Here is a 17,664-nt window from a genome sequence, read left to right on the forward strand (position 1 = left end):
TTAATGTTAGATGTAAATGAGTGTGCTTACAGGTAGTCAATATTCCGATCCAGGATCCAGCCATACTCAACTATAGCTGTTATGAAGAAGTAGATAGATAGACAGATGGACAGACAGATAAAACCTGGAATGGCTCTGCAATTAAACGTGTGTAAAACCGAGCAGCAGCGCCCCCTGATGGTCGGTGTTAGTAACTGAAGGTAGTCGGACGGCCATAACAGGAGTCCTCTCGGGCACCGTACATTCGCGGAAGTTGTTGTAAATTTAAATAGGAAAACATTGTGGCTCTTTTCGTAGGATAGCATCTGCAGAAACTGATTTTTAAAGTTGCAGTTGTTTTTTTTTTTTCTTTAATTCCCAGACTTGGATATGGAGGATGAATGGGAGGAGGAGGTACGAAATGTGAAAACGACTGGTTATCGATGTCCGCATCAGCTTAACGTTCACATTAGCACGTTAGCTACCGATTACAGACCCACGAGAGCTGGTTTCATTTCACTGTTTGTCGTTGAGTTTCATTGTGAAAAATGTGAATCACTCAGTTTTTGTGGCATGCACAAACATTGTGCACAGTTGTGTGTTGATGTAAACTCGTGCAGTCCCTGTTGTTTAGGAGCAGCTTGTTGTGGTGGAGCTCTCCGGTATAATCAGCAACGACTTTCTGTCCAAATGTCGTGGCACCTGCAAGATACTGGTGAGTTACACATTTATTTATTTTTTTATTTTTTTAATTTTTTTACTTTTTAATTTTTTTGTGTGTGGGGAAAGAAAAAGAAGAGATTTTATTACTGTGTGTAAACATCAATGTCAATGTCGAACTGCAGATTTCTTTGGTTTACGTTTGTTATTACAGGATATTGACAGTGAGAAGCCCATGATGCAGGTCGGACAGCATGTGTTTGCAGGAGAATATGAAGGTAAAACAATAAACTGTTTAAAAAAAAAAAAGTGTATTAACTGTATTTAGCTGGCTGAAGTCATTAATAAAGTGTTCCTCTCGTTCTGTCATCTTGAAAAGACGCTTTGGGAACCTGTGTGCTTTTTGAGGAGGGACCACAGAAAAGTGAGCTTTGCTACATACATTTTCATAGTTTTTTGATGCATTTAAGTTAGTTTGTTTGACTTTTTAAAAAATATGTCTCCTGATGACATCCCTGCAGAAAAATCAGACAGCAATCCAGAGCTAAAGTACAAGTGCCACACTGTGAAGAAGCTGATGATGCAACGAATCTTCCTCACAGACAAAAAAGAGGGTGAAACGAGCACAGGTCAGCCAGAACAGCAAACCTCAAGATGGAAAATGTTGTTGTGATTATTTACTTATGATGTAATTATTATATTCTGCTACACACCACCATGGCTTTCAGAACTAGCGCAATGAATGTTGCCCTTTTTTATCTGCGTCTTCATTCAAATGTGGCTTTTTGTGTGTTTTCCCAGCATATGGTGGTGGTGAGGAACAGAAAGAAACAACAAATCAGACTATCAAGTCACATCAACAAGAAAATGATGACCAACAGCAAGGAACAGAAGGAAAGACAGACAGCACAGACTTGGAAAACTCAGCTGTGGGTTGAGAGGTGGAGGCTTACCTAGATTTTGACCTTCCCATGTATTTGAAGGGACACCAGCATTTGTAAGATTGTGTCTCCAACAATTCAAAGACATTTGGATTGACACATAAGCCAAAACAAGAAAGCATGCATATATGAATGTTAGTCTTGTACAGTGTGTCACATTAGATTTTGCTCATCTTTGCTGAGCCTCATAATCAAGAAATTTTTATAGTACAGTGAAGTGAAGTTTCCTTCAGATCCACATCTGTGTCCAGGGACCTGGAGTTCCTTACCTTTAAATGTGGTGAGAAGTCTCAGCTTAATGGCAAGAAGTACTGCAATTGTGTCTCTGATGTCAATAAACCAAAAGAAAAGCAACCATTCATTAATCAAGTAGTTGATTGATATAAAATTAATTTGCCACTACTCTGGTTGTGTCATTTCACAAGTGAATGTGTCAAATGTTTCATGTTTGTTAAAAAAAAGATCCTGTGTTTGTTTGTTTTATAGCTCTGCATTGGGTATTTTTTGGCTTTAGGACTTTTGTTTGGGCAAAAACATTTATTCCCAATAAAGATGGGAATATATTCTGGGTACTTGTAAAGTGCATGGCACTGAACACTGAAGATTAAATAGCATTGCTGCTGCAGTTCCTTGTGTTTGTCCTGCATTTTAAGATTAGCGAGAAAGACTCTGCTTGCAGCTTGTCTGACACTGTGGTGTCTGTTTTATACACGAAGAGTTGGAGGTTCTTAACCAAAAAGAGAATGATTAGTATAATAAACTAGGGGGAATTTTGCTGTGGGAGTTTTTACTCTTTTGGAAGTTGGGTGCAGGTAAATGCAAAGTGATCAGTTACAACCTGAGACAGGAATCTGTTTAAGCAGCGAGGTTATTAAGCATGTTCCCATCGCACAATGAGCCATTATTGTTAAGACACAAATGTGCTTTTTCGTTTTTACAATGATCCTAAACAGATTTTAGTAAAACTGCTACAGCGCAGCTCGTTTGTCTGTCACTGTAGCTGCTCTTTTATGAATGAACGGAGTTTTGTTGACTTTGAGGACGTGGCGGTTCTCGGCCAATCCAATCACCGATGTGCCATTGAAGTGGACCAATCAGCGAGCGACATCGCACTCGCCTTCTCGGCTCCTGATTGGCCGGTTCGTGTTTTAGCACAGGAAGTGTATGGGTGTGTTTCCGGGGGGAGGGTCTAAAACTGCAGACACCAACTTCCCTGGAGACGCCGGTGAGTTGTGCTGCTGAATTTCTGTTTAAAACGAGAAAAGTGACGCTAATGTGTTTGTCCCCTTGCTGATGTTTAAATAGACGAAACTAGAGTGGTCACGTATTTGTGGTTTTCGACTGTTAGCTGGTCGACAGACGGAGCATTATGAACTAACTGCTCGTTTCAGCCAGTCTGATATTAAATGATTATTAAATGCCTTTGGATGAAAAACCGTGATATCTGGGAATAACTTTAACAAAGTGCTCCTACTAACCTGCGATACAAAGACAGCAGTAAAAATGTGAACGCCGTCCAGATAGCGCTGATCGTGTCTTAAAGATAGTTCAATATGTATTCGGAGGATTTCGAAATATTCTCTCTTTGAGTAAATTCAATTATTTTATGTCAATGTTTTCGCCCAGATTTGTTTGAATGAATCACTGGAATATCTTTGAAATTATCTTTATGTCAATGTCCAGTTTATGATTTTGATCAAACTCGATAAACCTGACTGTAGTCCATAATCCAGTATGACAAATTTGGAAAGTGGATATTCTGGATATTCTTATGCAAATGATCAAGGTAATGCTATAAGAATTGCTGACCTGGAATGCAACATTTCTGAAGCCAACTTTTATGAAGTGAAACAAATTAAGGGATTGCATCAGATGGATTAGATTAACCCAGGAATTCACCTCTCGCTGCCGGAGTCTGAGTCATACCCAAGTTCCTAAACTGACGTGTGCAGAGTTCAGTAGTGCTTAGTAAAAATCTGTGATTAGTGCTGTCCGTATTCTAATATGAAAAACCTAAAGATGAATTTGTGCATTCAATGTAAACTTTTTATTTTGTTTCCCCACAGCATGTATTGTATGAGCAGTAATCATTGTGCTTCTTGTCCAGACGGTGCTTGTACATATGCAGGATGGAGTTGCGGCCGCTTCTCATGTGCTTTGCTCTCTGTGTGGTTTACGCCACCAGCAAACCCACAGAAAAGAAAGACCGTGTTCACCACGATGAACCCTTAAGTAACAGAGAGCATGATGATGCAGAGAACTTTGACTATGACCATGAAGCATTTCTGGGACAGGAGGAGGCCAAGACCTTTGACCAGCTTACACCAGAGGAGAGCAAAGAGAGACTTGGGTAATGTCACGAAGGCTGCACAAATCTATTCAGTTACAAGGGGTACATGAAGTCTTCAAATTCTGTGTGATCGTTTTTGCATTACTGTGGTGAAGCCTTTCTTTAGCCTCAGTTGCACAGGCTAGCGAACTGTCTGAAACATTTGCCAAATTTGCACCATTTCTCCGCAGCATGCTGGTTGAACGTATCGATGAGGATAAGGACGGCTATGTGACAGTTGAGGAGATGAAGAAGTGGATCAAACACGCTCAGAAGAGATGGATCTACGATGATGTGGACCGACAGTGGAAGAGTCATGACCTCAATGGGGATGAAGTGGTGTCCTGGGAGGAGTACAAGAACGCCACTTACGGATACATTCTTGGTACGACCACAGACAGTTTTTTTTTTTTTTTTTTTCATTCATTTGAACGTATCCTAGTTGCATTACCTGCATACCTCATAAACACAGAGCCAAACAAACTTTTCTACATTTATGCACACACGTACACAATCTGTTCAAATCTGTGACCTCTGATTCACAGATGACCCTGACCCTGAAGATGGTTACAGCTACAGGCAAATGATGGCTCGTGACGAGAGACGATTCAAAATGGCAGACCAAGACAATGACCTGAAAGCCAACAAGGAGGAGTTCACAGCTTTCCTTCACCCTGAGGAGTATGAGCATATGAAAGACATCGTAGTGCTGGTGAGTCCCAAACACACCGGAGCTCAAACAGACATCGATCAATCACAGACGTACTGCATCTTTGACCTTTCATCTCACTGCCTGGTCTTCTTTGTGTTAGGAAACTATGGAAGACATCGATAAGAATGGAGATGGTTTAATTGATCTGGATGAGTACATAGGTGAGTTGGCGTTATCCAGTCTCTTTTAGTCTTTATATTTGTGGCAAACCAAGACAGATACAAAGTTGAAATATGGTTAATAATGTTTGCAGAACTGAAACATCCCTGTATTGTAATTTTTTTTGGCCACTATACATAATCGTTGCAACATCGAGGCTCTCTTTTAGCAAGTGTCCTCCTGTTTGTTTTGTTCACTTTTATGTATTGTAGGTGACATGTACAACCAGGATGGAGACGCTACAGAACCAGAGTGGGTGAAGACCGAGAGGGAACAGTTCACTGAATTTAGAGACAAAAACAAAGACGGGAAGATGGACAAGGACGAGACGAGAGACTGGATCCTGCCCAATGACTACGATCATGCTGAGGCAGAGGCTAAACATCTGGTTTATGAGTCTGATGCAGACAAAGTAAGTACTGTTACTAATTTCAAATGAAACCAAGAGAAATGCACACCTTACGAATTTTGCTTCCCTTTTCACTCTCTTAATAAGGGAAGGAAATGGGCTTCCACATCTGAAAGCATAAGTACATTCTGAAGTGTGCTATTGCGTATAAAATACACTCCTGAATGCACTTGTTTGTTGGAATGCATAGACTCATGAGCAATGAATTAAAAAGCACAGCAAATCCTGTAAACCTAGATTTCGACAGCCATTTGCCTTTATATTGTTACATCTGCAGTCCCAAGTAAGGGAGGCTTTAAGTGTGCAGCGTCTGTTGTTAATCAGTTAATACTTATTATTCTTTAGTTTCATTATTTTGGGACTTTTTCAGGCACTTCTGTAAATGTAAAACACTATAAAAGATGATCTGACGTATTTACAGCTCAAGCATAACAACTGTAAGAGATAGAGGCTTTTAATTGTGTACACACAATCGAGGCTTATCATGTGTTACTCTCCCTGCAACAGGATGGCCGTCTGACCAAGGCAGAAATCGTGGAGAAGTACGACCTGTTTGTGGGAAGCCAGGCAACCGACTTCGGAGAGGCCCTGACTCGACACGATGAGTTCTAACATCCACCTGCCTCCAAAGACTGTGTGTTCATCTTGTGTATCCCAGCTTACTCCTAACAGTAGATGGAGTATGTCAAACAGGATGAGCTCACCTAATCCAACGCCACGGACAATAATTTATTAGATTTTTTTTGAATGCGTCCCATCATGCACACACTAACATTTTAAGTAACGTCTACCTGCTTGGTCAGAGTGTTCTTGTGCTCAGATTTGTGTACGACTGGGATGCATTTCCAGCCTTTGCTCTGCTTCCCACCTCTGTCCCCGTCTCTGTCCAGGTCAGGGGAAGAACAAACTGTATTAAATGACACTTTTTCTTGTTTGGATTGATTTTTCTATGAAATAGCCATGTTTTTGTTACAAAAGCCATGATGAAACAGCAAGTTTAGACTCGCTGTATACAGAATGGTTGGTCATAGTGTGTCTTTTTGCAAAGCACTGGACTGTGAAGAGTAAAGCTGATTTCTAGCCATTAGAATTTGTTGAACTCCTGTCTAATCATGTAATCATGCCTGAACTGAAAGTGCTCTTTTCTTATACACTTGGATTTGTTTTCATGTCTTCATTGATTTTCTTTTTTTGCATAGTAAAGGTTGTTTGGAACGAGGAGTATATACAAGTCCAATGACAATGCTGATTATTTGAACTTGTGCGATACATAACCATCAGTGGGACCATGCTGTTTGCTCATTTGGTCCCAAAAGCATCCATGTTGACACAAGCGGTGGCTCCCGAATGAGGGTTGGTTGCACTGTGTGTTCGTTGAAGGAATCGAGATGAATTTAGCAACCGCTGGATGCTTTCATCACAAAGCTGCCTCTTTTCTTCTTGTCACCCCACCTATGTCAGGTGTGTGTGTGTGTGTGTGTGTGTGAGTGAGTGAACGTACATATGTGTGTGTGGGCAGGTTAATCTTTCTGTGTATACAGTATCTGATGACTGGCTTCTGCTGTTTGAGTCAGCTGAACTACTCACAATTTTCTTTTTCTTTTTTTTTTTTTTTTTTTTGCCAAGCAAAGATTTTTTTTCCCCATTTTTCTAATCACTTTGATAGAAACAAAATTCTCTCCATAAATGTTTGTAATACCTGTATTATCACTACCACCATTTATAACCACTGTTGATATTTTTATGCTATTCTGTATGTATATGACAATGTTTTCTTTTGTTGTTTTTTTTTTTTTTACAGGCTCACAGCAGCAACAAGTCTTTCACTAGTGACTTTACTGTACATAAGCTGTTGGTCTGCAAATTTAGCACTCTAACAAGCAGGTCCAGTTTTGTGATTGAGAATATCTCAATAAAAAAAAAAAAGCGTTTTGTCTGAACATTTTTTGACTGGTTTGTGAGTATCAGCTTTTTTTCCCCCCATGTTCTTTTTTTTTTTTTTCCTGATTTCCTTCAGGCCTTTGTTGGTGTTTTTCTGTCATTCTTTTGCCAAAGCCTAATCATTGAGGTTGTACGGCAGAGACAGAGTGAATAAGCCTAAATCTTGTTTCCTATGGATGTGGCGCAAGTAGCAGGAAATCACATGGTTCCTTTGAGGGGTGAATGCCAGTATTGTGGCCTTGGCTCCACCTCTTTGAGCTTCTTGTAGTAAAATAACAAAAACTATTATGAGAACAATAAGTAGCCGAGTTAGATGGATCTTGTCTCATTCTTTGTTTGAGTAGTGGTACATAAAAACCACAACCTGAGAAAAAGAGGGTTTCCCGCTGTCTCATACAAATCGTCCTCTTTTAAAAATCCAGACTTCATTATTTATCCTGGATAATTGTAGTGAGTTCTGTCTGAGAAAGACAACACAAAGATTTGTCTCAGGTAAATATGAACATCTTTTAGTTTAATTTCATGGGAGAGTTGGAGGACTACAACAGTGATTGTGGCTAAAAGGAAATCATGGTTGTGCCCCTTTTTTCTATTGATAATATATATTATTGCTATTTTAATCATACAACTGGCTCAAAACATTCCAAGCTTTCATTACTGAAATCTGGTCACACTTGTAAAAATGTTGAAGATACTCTTTGATACATTTGTGTCACAGAATGAACTAAAAATCTTTAGGTCATTAAACAATAATGCTCACTCTTCTGAACTCTTCTCATGTTTCCAAAATCCTCTCCAAACACTCACGGCTGCCTAGATCATTGAAAAATATGTTCACTAGTTGACAGAAAAGTTAAATTCCAGCCAAATTTTTGGGTTTTCAGATATCACTGATCATTTATTTAGTTATTTTTGTGAAACAAAATCTCAGCCTAAGAATGGAAAAGCAATTTTATACATGAATAATACACAAAAGACACAAACTCCAGCTTCACTGACTTCTTGCACATGAGGTTAACCCTTCTTGTTCAAACCGTCTTGCTGTGATTGCTCATATCGATCCTGCGATAGTTATTGGACAGAAATATATTTACTTTATAAACCTGATGACTTTCATTCCTACACTCCAAAAACTTCAAACGTCCTAATTTACCAGGTCGGTCACAGCAGGTGAATAACTTCTCATGGCTCATCATTTTGGTTATAATAATATCAACAACTTTTCTCATGTTGAAAGGAAAAAACTGAGGAAGTTTGTAAAGCAGGCTTAATACAACGATTAACGCTGTAGTACACTATGAAAAAGTCTTCAGCATGTCGTACTCTGCAGCTATTTAAAGGGTAATTCGACACAGAAGCACACATGGCGCAAAACAGCCGCGCTTTTAAAGGGTAAACCACGTCATAGTTGTGATTTCACAGCAGGTTTTCCACTGTAGCATCACTCTGTGTCATCAGACATCCACACCTCGTGTTTTTTTTTCTTCCCATCAACAGAGGAGTAAAGCTCTGTGAGGATTTACCTTTTAACGTGATATCTTGTCATTATTCTTAAGCAATCAATGAGAATATCTTTTCGTTCTGGACAGGCTGGTAAACTTGTTCTATTGTTATAGCGGATTATTAAGTTGCGTTTATGCAAAAAAAAAAAAAAAAAAAAAAGAAATCCTATTTACACATAATAAATGAGTTTTGTTGTTTTCACTTTGCCTTGTGCAGTCAAGGTCGCTCATCACTGTCTTCTACAACCATGTGTATTGTGTATTGTAATTTGTGTGTTGTTAGGTGTACTTGTGTTTGTGTATGTGCAGTGTATCTTGTGTATAGTAGTCTGTCCTCTTCCAAGTCTCAGTTTTACCTCCAGCACGGCAGCACCAGACAGTAGCGTGTCTTTCTTGCTTAAAGATGTGTCCACTGTCAGCCACGTGTCATCCATCTTCCCCAAGCCTATTCAGCGCTCTGCCGTCTGCCCCATCACACTCTGCGCCTGTGATATCACATCACTTACTAAATGTGATAAAAACTGGATTACAACGAAGCATCACTCTTAGCAACTCTTCTTCGTCTGGTTCTAACTCACCGTCACTGCTCTTGTCTGCATCTTCACTTCCCAGAAGACCATTATCACCCTCATCACCCACCCTGCAGCCATCCTGGGTGTTTCCTGACTTCATTGACGGCCTTCTGTCTTCAGATGGCCCACCATCATCTGCACCTGGCTGTTGTAAGCGGTCTGTTTGGTCCAGTGATGCTGAGGGCTGGTCTACCTCCGCACTCATAGTCATGGGTATTTTCTTTGGTGTTCCTGGAGATGTATCAAGGGGGGACGTGTCTAGATGTATCAGTATGGCTTTTAAAGGTATGCACTCTGGGGTGGGTGGAGGTGTGCTTGTCTGCTTTGGGGGGATTGGGGACATTAAAGGTGAATGTGGGGGTGTCTTCACACGAGGTTTGCAAAAGGGTTTTTCGATTTCTGCTGAAGTAATGCGGGTGTAACTGCAGGAAGCACTGGACTGAGAGGAATGCCTGCTGGACGGGTCATCAGTTGTTGTTTCTTGTGTAGTTTGTGAATCAGGACAGGTGAGAGGTTGAGTGCGAGTGGCATCGTGGGTTGCAGGGTCAGGGCTGGCGTTGGTTAGCGCATCAGTAGGGTCTCGGCATGTAGGAGGTGGCGCATCAAGATTTTCTTTTGCTGCCAATGCAGCTTGAGCCATGAGCGTTGCACTCGTATCCAGAGGGGTTGCGTGAGAGGTGAGCGAACTGGAAGAGCTTTTGTTTGGTGCAGAAACATTGTTGTTGAAGACCTCAGTGCAGCAAACACCTTCATTAGGGAAGAAGCTCGGCTCAGACGCAGCGGTTGTTTTGGGTGGAACGGGTCCTTGGAACGGAGGGAGGTCTTGGTGGGTGTAGGGATCAGGTTTGTTAGTGAAGCTGAAGGAAGGATTGTAAGCGCCATATTCTTCATTGTTAAAGGGTACTTCGTCCATGTGCGACATGGCGCTGCGATGACTCATCTGAGGAGTGACCACAGTGTGAAATACATCCACCGATGTAGCTCAGCCCTTCGGTCTGCTTTTGTATTATACTCAAGTATATAGAAATATTTAATGAAAACTCAAAGTGATGTCATCAAAAGAAGTCTCAATGTTAACATGTTTTGTTGGCAGTGATACTACAATGAATGTTTTGCAAAGCAGTAGTTTAGGCGGGAACGGGACAGGGAATCAAAACAAAAACTGGAAAGGAGCATTTAGAGAAAATAAGTAACTCACCAGCTGGAACCACCGTAAACTCTGTGGGAATGAATAAACAGGAGAGATGAATACAGAATCCACTCACAAACATCCTGCTAAATATCAGCAGAGATTTAAGTCTTGAGGTATCTCACCACATTGGGGTGTTTGCCCTGGGCCACACAGCCTCTCTGCAGGGGGTCCCTCTTTACCTTGCGTTTCTTTTTCAGCCACATTACCATCGATAAAATACATCCAAGTACAGACATGAAGACAACAGTCAGGACCAAGGCTTTGCCCACAGTGCAGCCTATCAGGCGGTCATCTCCCAGAGGACTATGAGGAACTGCAGTGTACACAGACAGACATGCAGAGGTTCCTATACGGTCTGCCGGACCTTCAGTAATAGTGCATGTTAGTGTCTCAGTGTGCGTCCTTACTGGATTGTCCCTTAGATAACACCTCAACCACCACAGTGGTAAAGGTGGCATCACCTGACTCCTGGTCTACAGCCATGACCTGCAAAGTAGTTTTACAGTTCATCCCATCTTCTATTGTTATCTTTATTCATTATGAGATTGTGTCTAAAGTGATAGATGTTTTAGTTATTGCAAGGACACGGGACATTTTATGTAATATACTAAGTTGGTCTTTTTTTTTTGGTTCGTTTGTATTTTTTGTAGGCAAATGTAACGTTTATCGTTATAGTTAAGATTTAAAAAAAAAATAATAATACAAAATGACCATCACTATAATGGCATGGATGAAGCTCACCTCTAGAGTGTGTTTTTGTTTTGCTTTGAGTTGATCGGTCCTGGCAATCAGAAGTCCCTCCTGTGTGAGTTGGTAGATGTCTGTGTAATTGGACGTCGGACTGAAGGTGAAGTAGATCGTGGGATTTAAACCCTGTGAATTTGTGAAGTGAAGAAAGTGGCGATTATAGAAATAGACAAATGGACCTGGTGTAATTTCTGCACCATGATTGCACTCTGTGTGTAGCAGCACATACTTGGTTAAAATCCTTGTCTTGTACATGTAATATGAGTACATTGCTGCCATAGGTGTTGACCAGAGAGGCAGGGCTTCTCCCAGCAGTTACAAAGCCATGATATTCAGCCCTGTCAAACTCAGGATGAAACTGGTTCAGTGCCAGGACTCGGACCTCCACTGTTGCAAGAGAGTACTTCCTGGGATCATCATCCTGGTACGCCTAGGAGAGAGGCACAGAGTGAGCAGGCAGAATGATATTGTGAGTGAAAAAAAAAAAAAAGGAGTTGGTATATTTTAACCATGCAATTCACCCATCTTACCATGACCTGAAGATGCAGCACTGGAGTTATCAGTCTGTCTCTCACCCCCCGAGTCAGTTTCACCTCCCCTGTCTCTCCATCCATCAAGAAACGGCATTCGTCGTCACCTTGCACGAGCACAAATACTGTTACAGACGTATATATGTAAGCAGAGCATATTTTAAACTGTATCTGTGTGTGGTACCTGAAAGAATGGCATAACTGAGTGGAGCTTTCAGCTCTTTGTCTCCATCTACTGCATGAATGGGACCAGGAGAGAAGTCCAGCACAACGTCCTGTGGCATGACATTGGCATTTCATTGACGTCAACAAAGCAGAGATGTTTTGTAGCCTGTTTTGCAAATTCTGTGTAGCCCGGACCTTGAACTATACGGTGTTTCCATAGTCAGAGGTACAGTGCAGAAACACAGTGCTAAATTCAGTCTGACTAGTGAAACATAAGAAGCTCTTATGTGAAGGAGGGTCCAGCCACTGACCTCTTCTCCCTCTGTGACATTGGCGGTATACACGGGGCTGGTACAGACGCGACTGGTCTCATCTTGGAGAAGCAGCATGCAGGGCAGGAACTGTGGGTACTGGTCATCTCCGTCCACGACAGTGATGGTGATGTTGGTGCTTGTGTTAAAGTGCTCAGCGGTGCTCATTTCCTGAGATAATGACAAGTTCGGAGGAAGTTACACCAGTCAGACGTGCTATATAGCAGGAGCATTTGGGAACAAAGTCTTGGCTTTATGATTGATGATAGAAATGTTGATGAACTGTAGTACTTGGGTGTCGGGAAGTGAAATGTGTGTATCATACCGAGGCATGGATGGTGACGGTAAGCAGAGCTTTGGTCTCATAGTCTAAAGGCTTGGACAGGATCACTTCTCCACTGTTTGGGAGATCAACCTTAAAGTACTTGGCATCAGGCTGCAAGACACACACAACAACATTCACAGTAATGTGGGGACTGTGTGTACAGTTTGTAGTCTTTGATGTAAAGAGAGGAAGAGCACAGAATGAAAACTCACTGATGTCTGGTCAATGGAGTAGATGATTTTGTCGTTATCGGCATCTGTGGCCTGAACAGTGAAGACCACAGTTTTCACTGGAACCAACTGCAAATCGCAAAGGTGGGAAACACTTCAAACAATAATAGTAACTCATTATTTCATTGTTATTGACTTGGTTTCCTCTTTAATCACCAAAGTTTTGGATATACATGCACGGTTTGGTGCACGTCTGTTTGTGATAAACGTCATACCTCACTGATGATAAGAGAGCGGACAGTGCTTTCTGCAAACACAGGCCGGTTATCATTCTCATTGACAACTTCCACCATGATCCTGTAGACGCTCTACAACAACAGCAAAAATAATAATAATAAGAATTATAACAGTAATGAACACACAATGGTTTGTTTGCGGGATGAGAGACTCAGAAATGTGTAAAATGATGGGATGAAGTGTACCTGAAGTGTGTCCTCCTCATAACATGACAACTCTGCCATTAGGACAGGACCCAGGACCTGGATGAAACAGCAACATATTCATTTATTCAATATGATGAAATATCTGAATATGTTTCCTGTAGTCTTGCACATAAAACGGAGCCATTCAATAGGATATACCCGACACAGAAAAACTTCAATTTCTGTCATTTCTATAGCTGAATTCCAGCCACACAATAACCTCTGTACAGACAGATCAAAGGAAGATAACACTTTATAGCAGTTGTGACCGTGAGGGCCCACAAGTCCACTGGTCCTCTAAATCTAAAAGCAAAGAGGAAGTGAGAACTGAACAAAAGGGGAAAAATGGACCGTGCATATGTAGTCTCACTGCTGGTGCACAGTCAGTGTCCTCAGCGCATTAAATCTTACACTTCATCATGTTTTCTTTGTTCAGTCTCAGCATGGATTTGGAGCTCATGTTCTCACCTCCAAACTAACCTCCCCCTAAGTCTTAAAGAGGCCATAGACCTGACCTTGGCTGATTAGATACTTGGACTGAATCATTGAACACACCTTTATTGTGCGTGGGGGTCATGTGGAACAAACCAAGTGAAGGTTTAACGCTAAAAAAATACTAAAATGGACAAGCAACTCTCCGCTGTGAAGCTTTGACAGTTTTAACAGTCCATTGATGCTTGAAATGTTAAAATGTATGAACAGAAGAGGAAGCTACAGTAAAGATGAAACTGAATAGGTCCGAGTTGGATAACATGGTTATTCTGTGTAGGTGGAGTAATAGGTGGGGCAAAATATATAAACATTTCACCATTCAAGCCTGCTGCTGGGCTGACATGCTCTGAGGAGTCTTTCCCCTCTTGCTTTAAAGGTAAAGTGAAATTTCATTTAACAATCATGTTTGAAATGTATTGAGTCCTTTAGATTGATGTTTAATTTCATTGTTGGTTTATGGTGAACACATTGTTTGTTATTTGATGTTTAATATTGCATTTTGTCATTACCACAGGTAAACATGGGCTGCCCTTTGTAAATTGCCATTCTTGACCCAGGAAAAAAAATCCTCCCCTTTTCTGAGGGTCTTAATCCTGTGTTGTGGTGGTACACTATCTTTACCTGGGCCATAAGTGGGACAGCAGCTCTGTTTTTAGTCTATAAATGTTTTCATTTTAAATAGTTACAGAAGCAGGTACACTGGGACTAATCTGGTTGACCCTTTAACAGCTGCCATGATGTAAGATAGCTGGCTGGAAAGAGGATGATGGTAAAAGAGATTGTGTTTGGTCCAAGAACAAGGTTGATTGTTTGTTCTAAACTTGGATTGGCCAACAACTTCTGCATTCTAGGCCCACAATATTAAAGCATTCCCGTTGACTGGGATGGTACATGTACAACGTTTTAACTTTATTTTCTTGTCTCTGTTTGTAATAAAGCTCCAGTATTCACAACGGAATGTATAGGGAGAAATACCTGAAAAAAAAAAAAATTACCTCTCTGTCAAGAACCTTGTCATCTGATGTGTTCAGCCGTATGTGTGTTTCATCCAGGATGAACCAATCAGCATCCTTTCCACCGAGGATCCAGTGCACTGCGTCCGTGGTGGTATCAAACATGAGCTCAGCAACAACTTCCCCCGATGGGCTGTTTTCACGGATTGTTGCAAATACATTGTGACCGTCCAAACAACCACCCCATCCTGACATTCCTGTGTAAATGTACGTATGAAGGCATCACTTGGTGATTAGGAAAGCAATATGTTCTGCACTTGAACCAAACTCCACTGGGAACCAATGTAAATTAGCGCTACCTGTGGCTGCGTGCAAACATAGGAGGGCCAGCAATGAGCAGACTACAGCGTTGGCCTGACACAAATTCCACGTCAGTTCAGTCAGGGCCATTCCTGGGCTTGGTCAGGCCTCAGGATCTAAATTTGTCTGAGTAAAGTGACAGAGAAAAAGAGCAAAGACTATTTACCAATCAGGGTTATCTTTCATCTTCTGAAGTGTAAATGAAGTCGGAGTGGGCTTCAAAATGAATACACATCTTAGGAATCATTAGGTTGAAACCCTTACATAGCCTACTCTGTGCTGTCCTGTAATTCCCTTTAATCCCCTGTACATGGGGTCCAGCCTTTCCCTAGTCTGAGAGAAGACCAGCAGAAAAGTGGCTTACTGTCTCAAGATCTTTCTAACGTGGCTGCTCTGTTTGCCTTTCTCCACCAGGTTCCACAGACAGGTACCGGTAGACAAGCAGGCAGTCATGAATCTTTTGATTGAAATGTGGCCCTATTTCCTTACCACAAAATTCAAATTCATATATATATATATGTGTGTGTCACATATTGAGCTGAGGAAATTCTCAAGCTCATCTGGTGTATCTGTTTGTCTATGAATGTAGGAGGAGCCGGGGCTTAGACCCAGGATCTGGATCACATCCTACTAACGACACAACCCTGATGCTACTGTGAAATAAATAAACTCATAACCTTTCTGAAGCTCAGTCCACTGAGGTAATGTGATCAATATTAAACACACAGACGTATGTATGGTTGTTCAGCTGACTGACCTGTCGTCAAATCCTCAGCAGCTTGTCCATCAGGTGCCATATCCCCCTGACTTGTGATGGAAGCAGCATTTCTGATTCTCCAACACAAAATAACATCCCAAAAAGCCACACTGAAACTCTGAGGAATAACCAACGTGACTCCAACACTAATCACACACACACACACACACACACACCAATGCACAACTTGACCCCCTGCCCATACACATTAAAGAGCAGACAGCAGCTTACGCTGAGTGTCCTGGGATCAACGTGAGCTCAGAGGCTAAAGCCTGGGGTGGGGCTTACCTGGACAGGGACGAGGACTGAGCCAACCACATTAGAGACGGCAACAACCTGACGGTGAGGTCAGAGACTGGGGTCTCAAGTGAATTCAAGAGATGTCTGGCACAAAAACATTTGACCTTCGTGAACAGTTTGATATACAAGTGAAACTCAACAGTCGTCCTCCAGTCAGCTCTGGCTCATGCTACAGTTCATGAATAAAAAAACAAAAAACAAAACAACAACAGGAAATTCTTTTTGTTTCGTAAAAAAGATGTTGCTAAATTGTGTCATACTTGATAAAAGTCTCAGAATGTACTTTGGCTAAAGAGCAGGCACCCGTTGGATTTGGTCAATGAGCAGTATGTGATAACTAATGGGACCTGACAAGGGATAAGCTATCAAACATCAGCTGTTTGCCTTCAGAAGATTAACCCACATCCTTTCACTTACTTGTCCCAGCATGATAAACCTCGAGGAGGGAGTCTCCACATATCTTTAGAGGCTCCTGCGATGAAAGAGAATGAAGTGGGAAATGTTTTGGGTAGTGCAGACGTGAGAGCAAGTTTCATTGACAGAGAAAAGCAGAGGGCTCCGGGGGGGGTTTAAACACGAAGCGTCCCTCAGGAAATAAGGTTAATAATCCATGTGTGTCCCTGAGAGACAGCGCAGAGGACAAGCACTCCTCATATTATAGGATAGACACGATTAAAGGTTGTATTTCAAGATGCACCAGTAATAGCGAGGTGAGACATCAAGACTTTCCCTGTGCTTTTATTTTTTATGTTCACTCTGTCATTACACACCTCAGTTAGCAATATTTGAAGAGGTTGATCTCACCACAACACCCAATGATTGGCTGCTGTGTTTGGACATGACCACTAGATGTCAGCAGAGAGGCTGCCAACCCAAACTGCATGACATCTTTTATTTTGTTTGCTTGTTTCCACCCCAGAATGTTTGTGTGTTTTGTTGTTTGATTGTTTGCTTGTTTATTTGCATTGTAAAACTGTCACTTGACATGGCAACCCATATAAAACGGTGACTGCAAAACCCTGCAAAGTGGATTTGGCAGCCACTTGGTGTGCCATCGAGATCTCCTTTGAGAGACATAGATGTAAGATTCTAAAGATTTTAAAGTTAATGACTTTAATGACGTTAATGACAAGTGTCCGCCTATCTTAACTACTAAATTGCTGAGTGGATGTGGATCATAAAAACTTTATCGAAGTCCTATCAGCTTCAAATCAGAAATCAGCTCCAGAGAGACTGGGCGTATGTGGAAGAAAGCAGCAGCAAGAAACAATCAATGTCCCGGGAAAACATTTTATCACTTTTAACACAAAAATATATATGTTTATACAGAACTATATATTTCAAAGTGGGAGTAGGGGGAGGTGCAAAGCTCGGGATAAGGACTCTGGAACGGTGCAACACAACATCATTCAACAAAATGAGGGAAAAGCTTTTTTGTTTTGTTTTGTTTTTTGTTTGAGTTTTTGTGTGAGATTTGAGGGATTGTGTCCAAAGCTGTGAAACATTACTACTTGTGTTGTGTTCCCTCCGCCCTCCATGTGGATCCTCTCCAGACTCCGGACCAGGTTTTAGCTTTGGAACTCTCTTGTTTTGGGTTTTTTCGCCAAACACAGCGAAAACCGTGGAGGCAAAAAACAGCCATCCCCTTTGGTAGTGTACGTAGGAGAGCCGGTGAC

At 41.4% G+C, this 17,664-nt stretch overlaps 3 protein-coding genes across 3 annotated transcripts; 2 read left to right on the forward strand and 1 right to left on the reverse strand.

Moving 5' to 3' along the window:
* The first annotated feature begins 257 nt into the window (after window positions 1–257).
* Window positions 258–2,197, forward strand: gtf3c6 (general transcription factor IIIC, polypeptide 6, alpha). The gene is made up of 6 exons (XM_029522524.1): window positions 258–393; window positions 614–694; window positions 854–917; window positions 1,019–1,063; window positions 1,161–1,268; window positions 1,441–2,197. Exons 1-6 carry the CDS (start codon window positions 370–372, stop codon window positions 1,575–1,577), a joined length of 459 nt encoding a protein of 152 aa, XP_029378384.1. The 5' UTR covers window positions 258–369; the 3' UTR covers window positions 1,578–2,197.
* A 576-nt stretch (window positions 2,198–2,773) lies between these two features.
* On the forward strand, window positions 2,774–7,022 carry calub (calumenin b). Its single transcript, XM_029522514.1, has 7 exons — window positions 2,774–2,805; window positions 3,688–3,930; window positions 4,101–4,294; window positions 4,455–4,621; window positions 4,722–4,782; window positions 4,993–5,192; window positions 5,697–7,022. The coding sequence occupies exons 2-7, from the start codon at window positions 3,710–3,712 to the stop codon at window positions 5,799–5,801; spliced, it is 948 nt and encodes a 315-aa protein (XP_029378374.1). The 5' UTR covers window positions 2,774–2,805; window positions 3,688–3,709; the 3' UTR covers window positions 5,802–7,022.
* A 2,108-nt stretch (window positions 7,023–9,130) lies between these two features.
* On the reverse strand, window positions 9,131–15,021 carry LOC115056220 (cadherin-related family member 5). Its single transcript, XM_029522500.1, has 15 exons — window positions 14,931–15,021; window positions 14,614–14,828; window positions 13,127–13,183; window positions 12,920–13,012; window positions 12,687–12,773; window positions 12,475–12,585; window positions 12,150–12,320; window positions 11,858–11,948; window positions 11,674–11,780; window positions 11,373–11,573; window positions 11,138–11,269; window positions 10,804–10,882; window positions 10,519–10,709; window positions 10,403–10,423; window positions 9,131–10,144 (listed from the first exon to the last, which is right to left on the reverse strand). Exons 1-15 carry the CDS (start codon window positions 15,019–15,021, stop codon window positions 9,131–9,133), a joined length of 2,661 nt encoding a protein of 886 aa, XP_029378360.1.
* Window positions 15,022–17,664: the final 2,643 nt, after the last annotated feature.

This window comes from Echeneis naucrates, chromosome 16 (assembly GCF_900963305.1).
Source record: "Echeneis naucrates chromosome 16, fEcheNa1.1, whole genome shotgun sequence".
Classification (NCBI taxonomy): Eukaryota; Metazoa; Chordata; class Actinopteri; order Carangiformes; family Echeneidae; genus Echeneis; species Echeneis naucrates.

Coding starts and splice junctions, on each gene's coding strand:
- gtf3c6 (XM_029522524.1), top strand. CDS start 370: ATGGAGGATGAATGGGAGGAGGAG. Junction 918..1,018: donor GTTTGCAGGAGAATATGAAG/GTAAAACAATAA, acceptor CATCTTGAAAAG/ACGCTTTGGGAACCTGTGTG. Junction 1,269..1,440: donor AGAGGGTGAAACGAGCACAG/GTCAGCCAGAAC, acceptor GTGTTTTCCCAG/CATATGGTGGTGGTGAGGAA.
- calub (XM_029522514.1), top strand. CDS start 3,710: ATGGAGTTGCGGCCGCTTCTCATGTGCTTTGCTCTCTGTGTGGTTTAC. Junction 3,931..4,100: donor GAGAGCAAAGAGAGACTTGG/GTAATGTCACGA, acceptor ATTTCTCCGCAG/CATGCTGGTTGAACGTATCG. Junction 4,295..4,454: donor CACTTACGGATACATTCTTG/GTACGACCACAG, acceptor TCTGATTCACAG/ATGACCCTGACCCTGAAGAT.
- LOC115056220 (XM_029522500.1), bottom strand. CDS start 15,021: ATGGCCCTGACTGAACTGACGTGGAATTTGTGTCAGGCCAACGCTGTA. Junction 11,949..12,149: donor ATGTCACAGAGGGAGAAGAG/GTCAGTGGCTGG, acceptor GTCATGCCACAG/GACGTTGTGCTGGACTTCTC. Junction 10,424..10,518: donor AGGGCAAACACCCCAATGTG/GTGAGATACCTC, acceptor TCATTCCCACAG/AGTTTACGGTGGTTCCAGCT.